Genomic DNA, 19,982 nt, shown 5'->3' with positions numbered 1-19,982 from the left:
TTACACTACTTGTTTCTTTTTTCAGTATCATGTTGTAAGTTATCTATTCCTGACAAACACTGGTTATATGAATTAATATCATATTCAAGATATGATTACATGGAACGCACACGACCTAGTTATTCAGCTGCCTTTATACTTAATTCTAATCCTATCCAGATTTCTGATCCTTCTCTTTCACTTCCAAGGCAGTTTTTTTCAGTTCTGGAATTTTGTTAAATGTCCGTAGACAGAGTTGGGTTCTGGTGCTTCTGTTGTGTCTGAAAGGATTTGACAGGATCCAGATGTCCTCTTTTTAATCCCATCTTGAACACACTACAGACATTCTTCAGTTTTTGAGCAGCAGCTAGAGTTTCGGGGTGATTAACCTGCAAAATGATTTTCTTCACTGCTCTGCATTCCTGCCACTGCCGACTAAGGGTGGGAATCACAGGGTACCTCACTATATCAATAATATCATGATATAGTGATTCTATGATGATCAATATATTGACATTCATGTGACCATTGTCACTATATCTATCAAACTGAAGAATGCCTCTAAAGAAGGTAAAGTGCAGGATTCCTCTATTTATTCTCTGCAGTTTGGTGTCAGTTTAACAGAATTTGACACAAACTGAGATGAAACACTGAACTAAAAGTTTGTGCTTTGCGTAGTGCCTCTTTTACAAACACGCAAACTATAACTGACTTGTTGTTGTCCACATTTCATAAACTGACAAAAGTCTTTCAGCCAGAATATTACATTTAGTATAGAACTATGACAACAAATTAGTGGAAGGAAAAGTTCTCTATAACAATAAAAATTGTAGTGCTTTGCATGTTTATCTTCAGGAACAGCAACTGATCAGCATGCTCAGAGGCGAGTGCACTTCTCTCAGGGGTGATTTGCACCGTTATGACTCTCATGTATCCCCCTTGTTTGCAGCATGCAGAGTGCATTTCCCACTTGTTGTCACAAAAATAGGCTGTGATTGTCACGTACTCACAGGCTCCGTGGCCCTTGAAGTCCATCCATCATAGGTGAGCACAGTTCTCTCTGCAGGCTAGAGTGCACACTCCACCTTCCCTCTCGTCTTATCATAAAGAGCTGGAAAAGCTGTATGGGTGGAGGTCCCTCCAAATAAACCCAGTAATGGACTTCGCTGTACTGGCAGCTCTCAGAGTGAGAGGATTGATATATTGTCCCACCTCAATTTTTGACAGCTGGCATCCTGATCTGTAAGGATTGTAGTCTCTATTTAATGACTAAAACATCATTTTGGTTAGAGTGTGTATGTATAGATGGTGTGTGGTGTAATCTAACAAATCCAAGAACAGTCTCGATAGTACTGTACACCCCAGGTGTAAAATGAGCATTGACATTGCAATTCCATGGTGTCTGGAGAAAAGGACATCCTCATCACACCCACCTCTGACAAGCTGACAGGAGACAGCAAATGGACTAAACCTGATCTAGAGTCACTGGCCTGAAACAGTGGCAGGACATGGAATGGAGATGGTCACTTCCACGGCACTCTGTCATCTTAAATAACATTGTGTCTGTGTGCTGTATGCCTGTCTTACTTGATGGATCACAGCGAAGGCAAAGACATGCCTTTCTCTCCTCTCTGGCATATGTGACTGGTGTAGAGCTGACTGTTTCCAAGGGCCTGAGCAGTGGAGTGATGGTGGACATCTGGAGTGGGTGGTGGGTGAGAAAGTTTGCATGGTTGGGCGGAACTTTTTTTGCATTATGGTATAGGTACCTCGCTGTACTTCCATTTCACAGTCAAGGAAAGATGCTGGTGCATTTTACATTTTATGCACAGAAATACACTTCCCATCATGTTGGACACAAGCTGTTGAACCTGTTTTATGATAATGTGGAAACAATAACACCCATTGTGCACTGTGTAAATTAGAGGCATCACACACCATTAATCTCATAGCAGGGTGTTAACAAAAGTCATTCATACCAATCAATGACAAGGATTTATTTTGTGAATTATTTCTGACACATTGCAGAGCATATAAGTTATTTCCTGCTTCCTAAATATTTCCCATACACGTCAGACAGCAGTTTCCTTCATTCACTGCTGGTCTTTGTTTGAGATCGCACTGCTCCTCAGTCGTCAACTGCATGTTGAATGTGCCTTGTCACAAGTAAAACTGATGCTAATGACACAACAGTGGTGATGATCAAGCTGTCAGCCTGGCAGGCAGGCATGGATGTTAGCTGGCTGTCACCAGACCAGAGCACACACGCCGCAGCACAATTGTTGTCATGCCTGGATGCTGATACTTCCTCTCATCCTCTCATGCATGTGGCTGAAAGGAAGGATGAAATTGACCCTGTTTAAGAGAGAGTGGTTAAATTCTGCACCAGGGATGGAGCAGATGTTTTAGTAAAACAATACTTTGTGAGTGGTGAAAGTCAAATTTTAAAAAGCTATCACACCAATTTTGTTTTCGTCCAAGTGTAACGAACCATGAAAGCTCTTGGGTGACAAAAATAAAATCTATTTTTAATTTGTAGAGGTATGAAATCTGTAGTTAACACACAAAGCACAAAATTAAACCAGCCAGCGCCGGTTCCTTAGTTTATGGGACCGTTTTGCCCTGAAATTAGTCTGCCAGGCCATGCTTGAATATTTGAGGTAGGGAGTGAGACTTTTGGTCATACAAGACCTGGGTCTATAGGGATCCTAAAGGATAAATTAATTTAGAAAATTACAGCAGATAATCCGCATCCTGTCCAAAATGTCAAATCTGATGTCTGCACTTAACACTTTATAATGACACAATCTGTTAAGCACACTAGATTACATGAAGTTGTCTGGAGGCTTTAGTGTGTGTTCATATCCTCCATCACACATCAGATTTGTGTGTGAAAGTGGTCCAGAGTGAGGCCACACCTAAGCTTACACGTCTAATAGCTTCCCAGTGAGATACTGGTAGCCTGGTAGTCTCTGACGCACAGGAAACCAGTCACTAAGTGTAACAACAGAATGAATGGTAGTAGAGTGTTTCTGCCTGGTTAGATAATACGGTTACTATAGAGATGTGACGTAGAGGGGCTAATGTGACGAGGGTCATGACTCGCATTCAAACTTAAAATATCACAAGAACACAGTTTGCGGATTAGTCTGATGAGTTTTATTTTTTTCAATGTCTCGGTGTAGGAAACAAGTTTTCTCCAAGCGAAACCACACCAGAAGGACTGGATTTATTTTTAGCCCAGGCCTGTCTGCCGAGACTTACTTTTTTTCCTGTGTGCGGAGAGCATGATTTAACAGAGGAAATATTGACCATCTGGAAAATGTACAGAAATCGTTTTAAAGAACAGAGCGAGGAAGTGTGACAGTTTCACTACTCAACTAATGGTCTGTTATTGGTGAGCGGGGGGATGGGGGGGAATCACATATACAATCCACTGCACTTATTTTGGGTTTTTACATTCGGTAGAACAGATGCTCCTTTTAACTCCAGAACTATTATTCAGTAAAATATTGCTTCAGAGTAATCAAATGATAGTTTTTTTTTGTACATCCATGGGTACACTGCACTGGGGAGCTGCTAATAACTCATTTGGCATTGTTTCAGTAGTACCAGTAGTGTAGTATTTGTACAACTTGGCTTTGGACTAACAAATCACTTTGTTTCCCCAGATAAAAATGTCAGCTAAACACCTGAATTTAAAAAGGACAGAAGAAAGGTTGTGATGAGTAATAAGAGACTTCAGGGAGAGTATGTGAATAGAAATTCACATCCTGTCAAACATGGACTTGAGCAATTTTTCTTTTTGGTGCAACATTTTCGTTCCCTACAAACCAGAGTCTGCCATGTGTCTGAGTAAAAAAATCTGAGGCTGATGCTTCAACACAATTTTTCAGTGGGATTGGCTACCTGGCCACGCTGCCAAAAATGCGCTCCTCTCTGCTTTGTCTGCCCGCCTGTCTGCCTGCCTCTCGTTTGTGAACACTCAGAATGCACATACCCAGCTCAATTCAGTTTACCTCTTTTTGCAGAAGTGTAAAATAGGCTGCCTGTTACATAGAGATGTTGCAGGTAAATAGAAAATGCTTCCTCTCCTGCTGGGATTGTTTGGATGAGAAAGAAGAGATGATGGCTCTGTGTGCTGTTAGCAGTTAATGCATGTTTATCCTTGATGCTCACAGTGTCGGCAGAATATGTATGCATTAAGATTCAGTGTTATAGTATGCCAAAAATGATACGGAACTGGTTGAGAAATGACACATCATAAGGTTGCTGTAACCTCATTATTGCTGTAGAATTTTATAGAAATATTACAGTGGCATGTATTTTCTATTGATCACATCATAGTGGTAGTCAGCTAAATCCCCAAGGGAGAGTAATGGAACTATCATAGTCACTGTTCTATATAGAGCAATATGACAAGGTGGCTAATAAACAACCAATTTAGTTGTATCACTTTTAATTCAGATGTAGTTTACTGCCTAATCTAAATGAGGTTTTGGTTGCGGTGTTAAAATTTAGACTGCAGTGTGTTTGGCTGCTGTACATCTGTCGTCATCTTGCATCACCTTCACTCTCTGCTGACCCTTTTTCCTTCATTCCTTTTCTCATGTTCTCTAATCCTTCTCTCATTACTCCTGTACCCTGTCACTTTATTTCATTTCCCATGTTGCTTCGTAAACTCTCATGCCTTTCTACTCACATTTACTAATTCGTGGCCAAAAAACAAAACCTCCCTCATTATACATTTTTCAATTTCTGTTTCTCTATCTCTCTCCCCCTATCCATTCCTTTTTCATCCTCCCATTTTCTTCTCCCCTCCCTTTCTAAATCACCTTTTTCTTGCACCATAACACCACCATCTTGATATGTATTTTAATTCCTCTATCTTTTAATTATCTACAGGAACCCTTTGGAATCTGTCGTCCTATGAACCTCTGAAGATGGTGATCATCAACCATGGCCTGCAGACCTTGACCAACGAGGTCATCATCCCTCACTCAGGGTGGGAGCACGAGCCAAATGAGGACTCGAAGCCTCGCGACGCCGAGTGGACCACCGTCTTCAAGAACACCTCCGGCTGTCTCAGGTACGGTCAGCCAAAACGTGGCGAACCCATGAATCAAGCAGATGTCCATTCATTCAACAGAGTTTCTGAATGTAGTCATGGATTTATTCAGAGATTGATGATAGTTCAATCAATCAATCAATCAATCAATCAATCAATCAATCAATCAATCAATCTTCATTTGTATAGCACATTTTAAGCAAATAATGCAATATAAAGAAAACAAAAAAAAACATGGATTTAATGAAAACCAACAAATGAAGACAATAAAAGAACAATGAAGATGGGTGGTCAAAATAATAAATACATGATAAAAGCTTATACAAACAATAGGAAGAAGGATATATGTACAATTATGAAATACTGCACATATTCAACTGATTATGATTTTTATTTTAATGTTGGGAAAGTTAAAGAATCAGATGGATTCTATCGAGAAATATGAGAACACTTTACAAATAATTCTAGAGTTTAAGTTTAACTGTCCCATGACTTAAATGACTGTTTTAGTGGCTTCTCCACATTGTTTCAATGAGAAACAAAAGTGTGCATTTTTTCTCTGCTATCTGACATTTTACAGTGTCATTGATTGATGCCTCCCGATAATCAAAGTCTGAATAGGTAAATGTACCAAGGAAAAGCTAGAAAATCATTTACTGTTATTAAATGAAGAAAGTCCTGGAAGCTAAATGAGGAAGAACACACACAGGTAGACTTGTGGAGACAGATGGCAGATCTGTTCATGTCTGAGTTAGTTCAGCGGACACATTTTAGAGATCATCCTGTTATTGCAGAGGGGATCCCTGACATGCCCAGGGCCTTGAAAGTTTGTTTTTATTAAGATCCCAGTTGTAGCCAGGGACAGGTGTGACATGTGAGACTCCACTTTGTTGACCCAGGGTCAGATTGAACTTCTTTGGGTACTTAGAGAATTTATGATATGGCAGATGCTGTGTTCTTCTTTCCTGGCCCATATCTGTGTGTATGTGAAGTATGTTGGAAGTCTGTCTGTGGGAGGATTGTTGGGTGACTGGTCTTTCGCTTTGGGAAAACTATTTAAGTGACACCCCAAACTTTTACACCAGCCTAGATGTCTGCAGTACTGCCTTTTTTGTAAATAGTTTGTAAATGTTTCTCTATTCGTCTCTTGTTCTAACATGGCCTTTGCTACTTTATTACCACTCCACCCTGGGGCCAATGAGCAGCATCAGCTGCAAACTAAACAAGTTACAATTAGATTAATCACACAAATAGAATTTGTCTCAAGCTTGTTAAGGCTGAGAGAAGATAAACTGAGCCCACAATGCAAATTGTTGCCTCGTGACAGCAAGTCAATGGGTTTTTTAAAACAATCTTTATGTCTTTATCTTTTGGAGAATGTTGGTGAGAAAAACAACATGCAAATATTAGTATTACTTGGGATGAACAACATTAACTTCACTCACATCACTGACCCAGGAATGACTCAGACACACTGCTCTGCTCTGCTTGGACTGTTTTCAGTCACTGCAACTGAAACCTCAAGCTGTTCTGAGGTCAGTCATCAAAAGTGGTGTTAACTTCTCAATTTCCACATTGATATCCCTCACTGCTGAAGTGGTGTGACTCACACAGCCATTCTGCTGACCCTTTCTGGTCCACTTGTTTTTAGGAACTGAAGGTCCTCTTAAGTCCTGGCTGGCTCCAGTCTGAAATAATACCTTGAATGTGCCCTTTACCTAAACCCCTTACCAACAAACACTGTGAAAGAAGACACAACAATTGTCAAGGTCTTGTAGATCCAGGCACATTTCTCCCAGCAGTCAGGACAATGCTAGAGGATGATTCTTTGGCTTGAACCCGTCCAATGTAAAACATACCAGTAATGTGTGGGTCCGTAAGTCACCTTGGAACGAGATTCAGTGGGTAGTTATTGTGCTCCCGACAAAAACTGTCATTGACTTTGTGTCCATTCGTCTATTTACCTTCATTGGTTGACATCACTTCTAGTATATTAGATGTTAAATATTTTAGAACTAGAAGGCATTTTTTCTTCCCTTGAGAATGTTTATTTTGTGTTTCAGTTTAGTCTTGAAATGTGTAAAAGATATGTCTGCTTCTGTTTTCATGCAGAAGGATGCACAAGGATACAACAGCAATGTGATTAACATTGTAAGCGCGACCAACCTGTTGGTTAACGATACTGTTAAACTAGATTTCTTGTTCATACTGCTGTGGTTGTCTGACAGTGTAAGTTCATAGTTTTGTGTAACTGGCCTACTGAACATAGCAAAAAGCAGTCAAAGCAGAAAGAATCGTTTGCCTCTTTAAGTTGCTGCTCTGTTAAAATCATGGTTTTGTTTGTAATCAGTGAGAGACTTTCTGAATTCACCCTCTGCATCACACTTGAAATATTTTTTTTATATGTTCATGATTTCTTTATTATTTAATCCTCCATTTATTTTATGGAGTTTTTATAAGAAGCATAAAGAGACTTCAACAACCATTTTGTCGTACAGTGCTGATTGTGTAATGATAAGTAAATTCATCTTGAATCCTGACAGAAAAATAATCAGTAGATATTTTTAGAATATATCAATCAAAATTAACAAAAATTCCCTAGCTGCAGATAGATAGATCATATCAGTAAGATTAAGATAGCTGGTTGGACAAAACAAGGATTTTGAAGACATAAACTGGGGTTTTAGGAAATTGTAAGGGACACTTTTTGTTTCCTGACACTTAGTCAACCAAAAGATTAATCAATTAATCCAGAAAATATTTGGCAGATTAATCAATATAAAATGTGATTAATTGCAAGTTAACATCAGAGTTATTAAAAGCATTCCTGTTTCTAAATTGATGCACTCTGCAGATTTTGTGTAAAAGAGCATCAGCCGAATACCTAATATTAAACCTGAGAGCAATTTCAGTGTCTGACAAACATCAAGTGCACCTCAAAAGCTGCAAAATCTCAGTCAAACATCAATTCACATTGTACTTTTAAATGCCGCCATCAGCTCTGGATGACAATTTGAGTGCAACGAATTCCTGTTATTAACTTCCAGGCAGTTTTCCCTCCGCGAGTATCTCCTCTCGTCTACCTTCTCTGCTGAATCTGTCATTATGGCTCCAACTCAGAATGACAGACTGTAGTAAATTTTGACAGAGTGTGTGTATGTGGATTATCACGCCTCACGCCCGGCTGTGCTGTCTCCTCCAGGGCCGGCCAAGCCCGTCTAGACTGTAATGCAGGACGGAGCGTCTCCTGGAGTAGACACCGCGGCGTGCTGGTTGAAATCCAGAACAATCTAACATCCAAATCCAGCTCAGACAGAAAGTACCAGAATATATTTCGCACATTATTGCTCAGCATTAGATGGTTTCCAGCTAGTTTGGAGAAAGTGTGGAAAGTTGCTCGTAGTTTAGAACATTTTCTGTTGAGTTGAGGAGCAGCATTAACAAACCAAGAGGGAATAAATGAAAGGGCTCTCATATAACTGAGAAAAAAAGTCATAGAGGAGTCATGGATTTTAGATCAGGGCCACAGTGGGAACCCTTGCGCTCACTGCCTCTTATTGTTTCTCATTGTCTTTGTCATGATTTATTTTATTATCTCACATCTTTCTTCTTATACTGTACGTTTTTCACCTTCCTCCCAAAGCTCATCACCCCTGACGCCACGTATCTCACAGTCGTCACAGATAACAAAATCTTCCCGTCGCTCTCACTCCCCTGATGCAGGCCCTGCTGATGAGAATGGGTCTCCATGGTAACTTTGACCAAACCCACGGTTGCCTTGACGCAGGTTTTGTGCGCAGGGGAGAAGTGCTGATGCCAGGGAGAGTCTGTTTACGCACGCCAACGGAGAGGCAGCTTACACCTCAATAAAGCTGAGGGTAGTTTTATTATAATGGCCTCCTCTGTCGATAGGGCCGGCTTATTTACGGTGTTTACATTGTGGGCTAAGTGAGGGGGGAACAGTGTGGTTTTTTTTGGTGTTGTAGACCATGGTTAGGTATCAAGGGCTGGTTCTGAGTTAGAACTGTTCCTAGTACAAGAATCAGCAGAATCAGCAGAGACGGAGCAGGGACCCCACGCTACATATATTGTAAAATATATCCTGCTGCATTTTAAAATGGGATGACAATAATGTGTAGGGTGACATGTAGTGCCAAGTATAAACAAGTCAGCAGCAGGTGTAGCATGCCTAATGTTTCAGAAATTATAGCGCATATTTCTTTGATCAACTTGACAACTTGTGCCAATTTCTGAATTTAACAAGCATTTTTCACAGCAGACATTTTTACATGTCATAAAGGGAAAGGTACAGGTGTTGTTGACATTTACAACCACTCTGTTCTATTCAAGTGTCCCAGAAAGACGTGACAGAGAGACAGTGACCGTGAACTAGCACGAACAATATTTGAACTTTAAACTGAAGCAGCTGAATGGAATCCTGACATCGTATTTTAGTTGATTTTCTTGCTCAGATGAGAAAAGAAGAATTTGAATTAACAAATACAAGGCAGGATCTATTGACTGAATCAGAAATCATTTCAGAATCCATAAAACCTAAAGGATATCCAACCCCAAGGTACACATATGGTCCTGCTGCGTTGCCACTGACCTCGCAAGACGATGGCAAAGGTTAGCCATGTGTCCATCCATCTCCATCCATCTCTGTCAGTCATGCTCCGTTCTATTCGCCCCAGCTGCTCTGTTGTCCTCTGACGGCCGCATGACTCTCAGTGACCTTCACACCCACACTTCATCGGATAAAGCCGACACGCTAAAGACGCATCCAGACCACAGTGAAGGACTGTCAGTGTCTGTACAGACACTGAGTCCTCTGAGTGCACACCAACTTATTCTTTTTGCCTCTAATAATGAAACACTTCTCACAGCTGAAACTGGTCCTGACATAATGAGACCAAAAAAAAACGTATCCGGATTTGTGAAAGGCCACCAAAATGATATACATGTACAACTAGATGGCCTGGATACTTGGAAAATGAGAGCCTTTTCTTAAATTGGCAATGAACCATTATGGTGTCCATGATTCTTTTTGCCTTTGAGAGAACAGAACATTTAAAACCAACAAAGTCATATAGATAACTATTTCTGGGTTAATAATAAATGCCCTCGTGTTTTCAAAAATGTAATTTCCTCAATTTCTGCACGTTTGTCACAGAAAAGTGAATGTCCTCGTTCATTTTTAAACTGCAGTATCATTGTAGTTCAGTTTTTTGTCATTGTATTCTTTGGCCCTTAAAAGATGAGAGGAAACAAAATGTAGGCAGCGATCTCGAGCAGACAATTAAGCTGCAGTTAGACGAGGAAAGAAAATGTTCTGCCTCAGCTAGGCTTTTCTACAGTGGCTCTCATCAAGAACAGAAGTGTTTGGGACATTGAAATGAGATTTATTCCCGAATGCTTTGATAAGCACATGGATATTTTATATACATCCTGATCAAAGTCTAAACTACTGTTGATTCGTCATTCACTAGATTTAGTGCTGACAAAACCCATCCACAGAAATACTCAAAACTGCATCTGTACAAATATTGACAAGATTAAGACACAGCAGTTCTTTAAGTTGAATGCTCACAGTGACAATGCTAACATGCGTATGTTCATATAAAAGGGAAATGTAATGGATGCCAAACAGAATCAGTGCATGATGCGATGTGTGTTTGTTTTTTGCCCTTGAAACACTAAAATGAAAGCTAAAATTACTGTTAAAAACAGTAGAATGGAGATTTAATCAGCAGACCTGTTTTTGTTTGCTAATCTGTGAATCAAAATTGAGTGACAAAATAAATCACTGTGAAGATGTTGTTCTGTTAGATTATTGGATGAGGTTTCACAAATCCAAAGTTGACTGATTCTTACAACAAACATTCTGGTCCCCACAGCTAATCATTAGGTCACAGTGATTTCTGATGTCTAATTGCATTTGAGGTTTCTCACACGGAGAGGAACACCACAACAGATGGTAATCCTTCACATAGATCAGTAATCACCAGAGCCTTTAGACACTCACTAAATATTACACCACCAGATAATCTGTCCAGTGACAGCAGCACCTTCCAGCACCGTCTCCACTGACAGATGCACCGTCCATAAACCTTCCGCCAAGACAACTGCTCCCTGAAAGACTCCTGGAAATGAAACAGCTGACAATAAAACTCCACAGTCTGTCTGCCCTGAAACACACTCCTGTCAAATAAATCCAAGACGGGCGCTGACTCTGGATCTGTTTACAGGAGAGGTGGTGACCGTTTTCTGACAGCTGAAGACGTATGGGTTTGGTTTATGAACAGGTCCAGATGAGCGGTGATGTCTGCCTGGTCTCTACCAAAGACTAATTTTAATTAGCACAAACTGCAGGATGGGTCTGTTCATCCCCTGTCCGTAGACAAATGGAAAAAATACTGGGAGACTGGCCAAGGAGAAGAGCAGGTGGCAGGCAGGTGTAGTTATTGTGTCTGCATGGATTCCTACTCATTGTGTAGGTCAGTAGGTGTACATCCATTATGACATGCAAATTAATAACAGAGTACAGAGGGATTATTCTAATTTGATTCTTATACTGCACAATATGACTTATGTCCTTTCTTGTTGAACCGAAGCATCCATGTGTGAAGCCGTGCTGCATGTGATATGTGTTTCAGTCCACACTGCACAATACGGCGCTCCAGCTCTGCTTACCTCCGCACGGCTGCCACTCTTCCATGGTACTAACTGGGGGTCGGCTAATGGGATTATGTGGGTTGGAAGCCCTCATAAATGAAGTCCCCGATGAGGAGCGGGGAGCCCCAGCTATCCCTTAACCCTCTTTAAAGCCTTGCCTTTCACAGTCAGTCAGACAGCCGCAGTAAGACTGCACTAGCATCACTGTGCTCAGGGCGCTAGCTCACCTAACAGAGATGGCAGTTGCCTTTGTTGCAAAAATGAAATTTCAATTCATAATTTTGTTCATGTTATTCTTAAAGCAGTCAGGCTTTATGGCTTTGTTCTTTGGAGGCAGATGGGTACCATGTGAACCCAAGTGATAGCATGGTTGGGTTAGAGGGGTGCTGGTTTGCTGATATTGACCGTCATACTGTCATCCAGTCTGTGAAATTGTTGCCAGTGGAATCATTAAATCTGTGATGACAATGATGTTGCATACTGGTAAGAAAGAAACAACAACAAACAAAAAAGCGACCCTCCCATATTTCATGAAACTCAGCTGTTTGATGGACTCAAAACGATTTCTTTGTTCGGTTAATCATGCTCCCAATCTTTGATTAAGCTATATGTATTTTTGTAGTGACAAAGTTAACTTGCAGCTGCAACACTGATTGTAACAATGCATAATGAATTAGTGCTAGTAGCTGTAGTAACAGCTTTACTGCTGGCAGTGGCAACATCTTGTTTCAACAGTTTGTCAGCTTGTGGAGCTTTTATCTGATTAAAATTGATTTTAACTGAACATAATGAACACTGGCTTAAAATAATTGTTTGGCAACAACAAATTAGAAATATTAATCTTTTTATATTACACTGTAAATACTTCCAATATGTCAGAATTTTTAGATGATACAAATCTCTCTTCACAGTCTTCAGAAAATATGAATCATCTGTGCTTCTGCAGGGGAGCAGTGTTCAGAGCAGCTGTATGACCTGTCTGGTATAGTGCAGTCCCGTATAGTTACACCGGGCTGATGGTCTCTCGCATACTTCTGTCATGTTTACTGACAGCGTGTGTGTTTCTGACTTTTCGTCGTATAGAAACGTGAGCTCAGATGGGGCAGAGGCTCGACGCAGACTGAGGGAATGCGAGGGATTGGTGGACGCCCTGCTGCACGCTCTCCAATCAGCTGTAGGGAAGAAAGACATGGACAACAAGGTAGGACAACTTTTGACCCACTCAAAAACATATTTAACAACATATTTCCTCAGTTGTTTTGTCTTGTACAGGATACTAATTTTTCTGCCTCTCTTTCCTTCTAGTCTGTGGAGAACTGTGTTTGTATCATGAGGAACCTGTCCTACCACGTCCACAGAGAGGTGCCGGGTGCCGAAAAGTTCCAGGACCCCTCAGCGCTACAGGCACCTGGCTCAGCAGGACCACAGAGGAAGAAAAAGGATGATGCCGGCTGCTTTGGAGGCAAGAAAGCCAAAGGTGAGTGTGCAGAAAGATAGAAATATGGATCATAATCAGAATCATACATTTGATAAATTCATAAATGAAATGTCTGCTTCTTCACCTACTACTGATACACTTTAATAAATGTATATCTTAATTAGAATTGGTATTGCATAACAGGCAGCTTAGGACTAATTAAAAGACGTATTCATAATGTAAGTGAGGAATATTTTGCTTCAATGATCGCTTGGAGCTGCCTGCAGTGTTTTCACCGTCTTAATTATTGTTTTCACCTTTTGCCTTCTTTCATTTATTTATTTTTCTGAAATCTGTGGACTGTAAAAATAATTGACAGAGAGCAGCTCAGTTATTCAGACAGCTGGATTGCAGAGATACCATTCTTTTCTTTGTCATATTTCAGTTCATTGTTGCTTTTATACGAGCGCTGGGCTAACACAAATCCTCTGTGACAATGACGAGATGTGTGAAACGTTAAGTCATCTGTTATATAATGTGCAAAAAGACTATATATTTTGCATGTCTCAAATGCCATACTGGCCTCAGCATTCTCATGAAAATAAGTTTTATCTTTGAATTATTTAAACGGTTCACTCATTTGGTCATTGAGCCAGAAAACATATCTGTATATCATGTTCGACTTTGTGTAGTCTCCTCAATTTGTCAATATATTTAATTAATTGTATTTAACAACTTGGTTTCAGCCCTATCGTCCTCGTGGCTTTTGGTTTTTATAGAACATTTTACATGCTCAGAAATGCATTAAACTGTGTGAAAAGACATCACATAGAAAGAGACAGAAACCAACTCAGCAAAACAACAGATCAGTGCCATGTGTTCCAATTCAGCTATCACAGTCAACTCCTGACATCGATATAAGACTGAAGAGACGCTTGTGTTCAACCTTTCCAGCAATAGACGCCCGTAATGGCACCTTCTGCCGCGTCAGGAGCTTTTCGTCGTTATTGACTCTGCTTAACAGATGTGTCACACACACACGTGTCTTAATCAGCATTCTCCCAGGCTGTTAGCTAAACAACACCGTTATCTCCCCACCGTACAACAATAACGGCTGCCATTAATCAGTCAGCCAATGAGGTGTGACCTCCAGCCAGTGACCCTCGACTTCTAACGACGCATTGGAGAATCCTTTCGGTTCAGGGATCAGCGCAACACGATAGCTTCCATGTATACAGACGTATAAAGACACCACCAACTAACCACATGGATACTCCAGCACACACATACGCGCGCACACACACACACACACACTCAGAGTCACTAAGAATAATGTGATGTGTTTAACTGCTGCAGACCCTGAAGGTGTTCTCTGAGGCTCAGGTACAGAAACATTAAATGCAGCTATAAAGAAGCATGGAGGCGGGTGGTTAAGTAACACTGGCGGCAACATGCTCGATAATTTGTTACCTTAAGTAGGCTAAGTTTGGCCTCCTCTTCAGTTTAATGTCACATTTAGTACGAAATATACCGTCATGACGGATGTGCGTTTAGCAGCTCAAGCTCTTTTTTTTTTAGCTAATATACTGTCTGATTCCTTGCTGTTATTTCCAGCTCTTTGAGCGCATTTCCGTTCTTCCAACGAAGCCTTTTTAATGAAGCACTTTTACAGACTGCCACAGTTTGTGCTGTTTTTATCTAAATGTTTCACTATGACTCTCTATCCTACCCTCCTGTCTAAATGTAGAAGCTGATTTTTTTCTTTCTTGGTCGTTTCCTTTCTTCTTTTTCATCCTTTCTGTTTCGCGTGCTGCATTTTCTTCACATCTCCCTACTTTCCCTCAAGTTTCATACTTTCCTGGCTACTTGACTTTTTCTTTCTGCCTCTCCCTTTCTCTCTAAAAAGCCACCCCACTGCTGCCAACTCTTTGAACGTGCTTCTCAGAGAACACCTATGGACTGCTAATGGCTTCCCTTCTAGCCTCGCTTAAATCTCAAAAGCACTCTTTCACTCTGTGCCCCTCTTTCTCTTTTTTTTGGCCTTTTTTCTCCTTCCCCTTCACTCTTTCGCCTTTCCTGTCCAGTAAAAGATGACTTCTTTTTTTTTTTTTTTGAGAAAATCTGTTGCACAGCTCCTTGACACTCACACACGTCTTTTTCACCATGCCTCTTCTCTCTTCTCCCTGCTTTGTGTTTTTTGGCAATGCTGCTGCTTCCTTGGCTAACTATAGAGGAATGGTTTAATCAAGGTGAGTGTCCCCCCTTCAACCCTTCTCACTCCAGTCCTCCCCCTCCTCCCCCTCCTCCCCCTCCTCCTCCTCCTCCTCCTCATCCTCCTTCCCCCTGGCTGTAGAATATAGTTAGAAGTAGTTTTGGATGTCCTCCAAAAACCTGACAAAGTTCCAAGAACTTCAAAAATTTGGGATGTTTGCACTCATTCCACATGCATTTCTTCACCATACCCACCCACCTTTGCACTCAGTATCGTAGACTCCACTGCACACAGCCTTCACATTATGTTAGAATTAGTTGTTTCTTTGGTCCTCTTAGATGTGTGAAAAGTAAAGTTAAACTGCTCCTGGTCAAAGAGGTAAGTCTATTGCAGTGTCTGTTGGATGGGTGGAAAGTAGAGCTTGACTAATTAATTGAGTCATAGACTTGATAAAGAAAACCAAAACCTGATATCCATCCCCAAAATCTGATGAGTTCTGCTGTCTTATTGACTTCAGATAAAACTAACTGCCACGCCAGTGAATAACTGCTGTATCTAACACAAGACACCCTCACCCCCTTTGTGTTGTACATAAGCATAAATGTCAAGCTCTGCTGCAGACACGGTTATTCTGTGTGTTTGTTTGTGTGCGTGTGTTGGTGTTCGTATATAGAGGCTTTGAATGGTAAGGATTATTTACGTTGAAAAAGATTTGTATCGAAGATTACATTATGTATGCCACTTTTTGTGCCACTTACTTTAAAAAGTTTCTCCTGCAAAAATGTAAAGGTTGTCATTGTTTTACATGATAAATGGCTAAATTCACTATTTGGAAAGGCTCTTAAGGAACAGTTTGATATTTTGGGAAATTCTCTTATTCAGTACTGATTCAGAATTCAGAAAGTGAGACGAGACAATTGGTACTAATAAACTGTGGGTTTCCTGCAAAGGACTTGGATCTGATTTCCCGTGATGGTCCAAAGGATGTTTACAGTGCCTCATCTCAGTGCCTCTCCACTGACAGAGAGCATCAGTAGATAACGTTATCTCAGGAATGAAGTCCGCTAACACCCAGCACAACACAGATGCACCCAGCACACCCAGCACAACACAGATGCTCCAAACAGCCCCTTTTACAATGTGTTGATGAGTGAGGTGATGGTGGGCAGATTTTGATACCTTAATACAGAACAGTGCTGGCTGTGTCTTCCTGCCTCCAGTATCCACACTAACCAAAGCTAATCACCTCCTGGCTGTAACTTTGTATGAAGTGTACAGCAACATGGGGGCGATATTGATCCTATCAGCTGCAGTAACTGTCAGCAAGAAAGTGAGTAGTGAGACGTGTTTATTTCCCAAAATGCCAAACCATTCATTGGAGGTAATTTCTGATAGTATTGTTGGTGTCTGATATCCATCTACTCTCATTATCCCAAAATAGAGTTAGCAAAAACCCAAGCATTCTGTATCCGCCCAGACTGGATAATCAAAAATTCAAGTTGGTGTTATGTTAAGACAAGAAAACTTTTGGCCGATAATATTGCAGCATGCAGATAACCTTTCTTTTTGTGCCTAATATGTTTTTTAAACAGACAGAGAGCAACACCCTCCTTCTCATTCCTTTCTCTGTGCCACTGTTTCCAATATCATTCACATTTGTAAATGTCAGGGTGATGGTAACTGCTTGATGTTTAAAAGCCATTTTTGATGATGGATTACTGAAACTGCCCACTGAGGCCCAGCTCAAAAATATGCAATGTAAATGTTCTACTGATGCAGATTAGAATAAGTCATGATAATTCATGATTCAGATTCTCACAATTAGCATAATGTGATCATGTATATGTATTTTTATAATGGAGGAAGACAGCATTAACCATCTGATAGCCTGTTTCACTTTCAAACACAGTATCCCTAAACACTGATTTAGGCAACTTAAATGTATGGATGTGTTTTGTGAAGTTCCCACAGTGACTGTACATTTCACTTCCATCTAGTTGAGGAATCTTTTTTTTTTTTGTCTCTGTTTCTCTGTACTTTCCCATGGGCATGTCCATGTGCATGTAAGATAACCATTAGCCGGATGAGCTTCAGTTGTCCTCACCCCTTCTTCTCCATTTCCCTTCCCCTACTGTATTATTCAAGCCCATTTAGGAATTACTGCTATTACAGTGGGAAAGTGTAGGCATGTGATAGTGGAAAGAAGGTGTGTGCAGTCATACATGTGCGTGTTTGTGGTCTCGTGCTCATACAGTTTCTTGTATATATGCCAGTTCATCTTTGTGAAGACACTGGTGTTCTATCTGTAGCAGGCAGTGTGGAATCTGTGTGTGTGTTTGAACATATCACGCTTCTAGCTCTCTGTATTGTGTATAAATGCAAACCTTCATGCTCTTTGTGGATTTCTCTTTGCACTGTAAACCTTGATTAGACCGCTATGTCAGTTCAAATGGAGAGGTTCGTTTTTTAACCATGAAAATAATGCATGGATAATAAAACAATATGAAAATGTTTTGATTTAAAGACAGAACAGCAAATGAGCCAAACCCATTCCGCAACCAGTATCGGTCTAACACTGGTGTCACCAACATTGTCTTTTATAATCCACTTGCCTCAGGTTATGACACTGACATCATCTTCCCCCCTGTCTCTTCTATCCAGGCAGAAAAAACGGTGAGAACGACAAAAACTACGACACATTGGATCTGCCCAAGCGTGCAGAGCCATCAAAAGGTAGGCCTCGTCTGACAATCTAGACATCCATCGGTTAACATTTTCCGTCCTGAGTGAGGAAATGGAGTCTGAAAATGACAAGCTTAATTTAGATGTCACCCAGCGGGAGGAGACAGAGAGGAAATGAGTAAGATCGTGGACATAAACGCTGGTGAAGACATGGGTAATTGGTTTGGTCGGAGGCAGGTCTGATGTGTTGGTTGACCAAAGTCTGGGAAGCCTTTGATGGAGGATGAGCCAGTCTGTAAATTTAGTATTGTTTGATGGTTTTGTGCGTTCACTGTGACTGTCGATGTTGGCAAGTGTGTGAGAGCATCAACTCTGTGAGCCGTCTTTTTGTTTAATACTGCAGCATTGCACTGGAATACAAATGGCGATACAAAGGCGGCCTGTTATATTGTTATACTGAGCTCTGTCACGCTTGTAGCTAATGAGCATCCATTGTTTTGTCTGTTGCATTGTACTGTGCTATGATCAATTGGTGACTACTACATGGAGTCATCACCGCAATCAATTGATATCGACAATAGAGCTGAAACAAGTGGTTGATTTAATTGAGTAGTCAGTGGACAGAACATCAGCTACTATTTTGCTCATCAGTTAACCATTTTAGTCAACTCTTCGGCAGAAATATCAGTAATTTTTTGGTTGCAGCTTTTCATTTGTAAAGATTTTTCGATTTTCTCTGTATTGTAGAATTGAAAATAGGACATATTTGGGTTTAAGATTGCTGGTCAAACAAAACAAGACATTTTTGGGATGTCACGTTGAGCTTTAGAGACATTTTATCAAATGATCAATCAGTGAGTTACATAATGAAGAAAATGTTAAAAGTACCATATTTTAGAAAGGGATATTTCCTGTCTCTAGAACTGGGTGCCGTGAAAGTACTGTGAAAGTATCAAACGATCAATTCTCAGCTTGTGTTCAGAAACTGCTTTGAAACTAGCCAACGGGACTTCTATAAGGTTGTGATGTCGCAACTATGTTGTCACCACCCTCAGCCTACCTCAGCATACACATGTGCAGAACTGATATGAAACAACAGGGGCTGTGCCGGCTTAGGCTTCTGAGAGCTGACCAATTAGAGCAGACTCTGCTTTTCGGAAAGCGCAGGCACTAAAACAGAGCATTTAAGGGGTGAATAGAGGTGCAGCAAGAAAGAAGAAGAAGGCACTAAAGGGTTATGTTCAAGTATTTAATAAAAAACCCTGCGACAGCTTTTGCACACCTGGAGATCGACAGGTTTGGAGGAGAAGAGTAAGAACTGTCAAAATCAGGAGAAAGACAGAAGATAGAAGAGATAGTGTGGCATATAAGCTCTCATAAAATAGTAAATTATCATTTTTGCACTTCAGTTTTTGTCCTGATTAAACAACCATGAAATAATATTTGAATAAGCAAATTTTAAAGGGAGCTGGTTGGCAGTTGTTTTTCTCCTTTGGGCAAAGCCAGACTTGATGTTTGCCTCTGTTTAATGCTAAGCTAAGCTAAACAGCTGCTGGCATTGGATTCTTATTTACCATACAAGCATTAGAGAATTTTCTCCCTTAATTAAAAAGCAAATTAATGTTGCAAAAATGCTAAATTAATTTGGGTTAGCCCTCTCGGAAAGATTAAGCACAGCTGCCTCGGTATAAACGGAATAGAAAACCTGGTGATAGTTTCTATCACCTCACAGCATACAGTGTATTGTTACATTTCCAACTCGAGCAAAGCCTGCAAGTCATAGTGCAGTATCTGCAGCAGTGGGTTCACAGTTTTGCAGAAAATTGTATGTCAGCAACACAAACAGATTTACAGAAAGAGGTGATTTGCTGTTATTTGAAAAGTTCAGTGTGCTGCTGGTGGGGCATGAAGTTCAGGGAATTGTGCTTTTATTGACCATACAGAAAGAA

General features: G+C 40.6%; 1 protein-coding gene across 13 annotated transcripts in view; it reads left to right on the top strand.

Moving 5' to 3' along the window:
- arvcfb (ARVCF delta catenin family member b) overlaps window positions 1–19,982 on the top strand; it is a 214,569-nt gene that overhangs the window by 155,474 nt on the left and 39,113 nt on the right. For 10 of the 13 annotated variants that reach the window (XM_037097262.1, XM_037097254.1, XM_037097255.1 and 7 more), the window contains 5 exons: window positions 4,885–5,068; window positions 12,806–12,923; window positions 13,028–13,199; window positions 15,371–15,388; window positions 18,013–18,084. In XM_037097262.1, coding sequence (XP_036953157.1) covers window positions 4,885–5,068; window positions 12,806–12,923; window positions 13,028–13,199; window positions 15,371–15,388; window positions 18,013–18,084 — 564 coding nt within the window. The remainder of the gene's footprint in view (window positions 1–4,884; window positions 5,069–12,805; window positions 12,924–13,027; window positions 13,200–15,370; window positions 15,389–18,012; window positions 18,085–19,982) is intronic. The other 3 variants (XM_037097257.1, XM_037097259.1, XM_037097261.1) reach the window with 2 other exon arrangements.

Source organism: Acanthopagrus latus, chromosome 5 (genome assembly GCF_904848185.1).
Source record: "Acanthopagrus latus isolate v.2019 chromosome 5, fAcaLat1.1, whole genome shotgun sequence".
In the NCBI taxonomy this organism is placed as follows: domain Eukaryota; kingdom Metazoa; phylum Chordata; class Actinopteri; order Spariformes; family Sparidae; genus Acanthopagrus; species Acanthopagrus latus.
The sequence above is the reverse complement of the archived record's forward strand: the minus strand, read 5'-3'. Positions and strand labels throughout refer to the sequence as shown.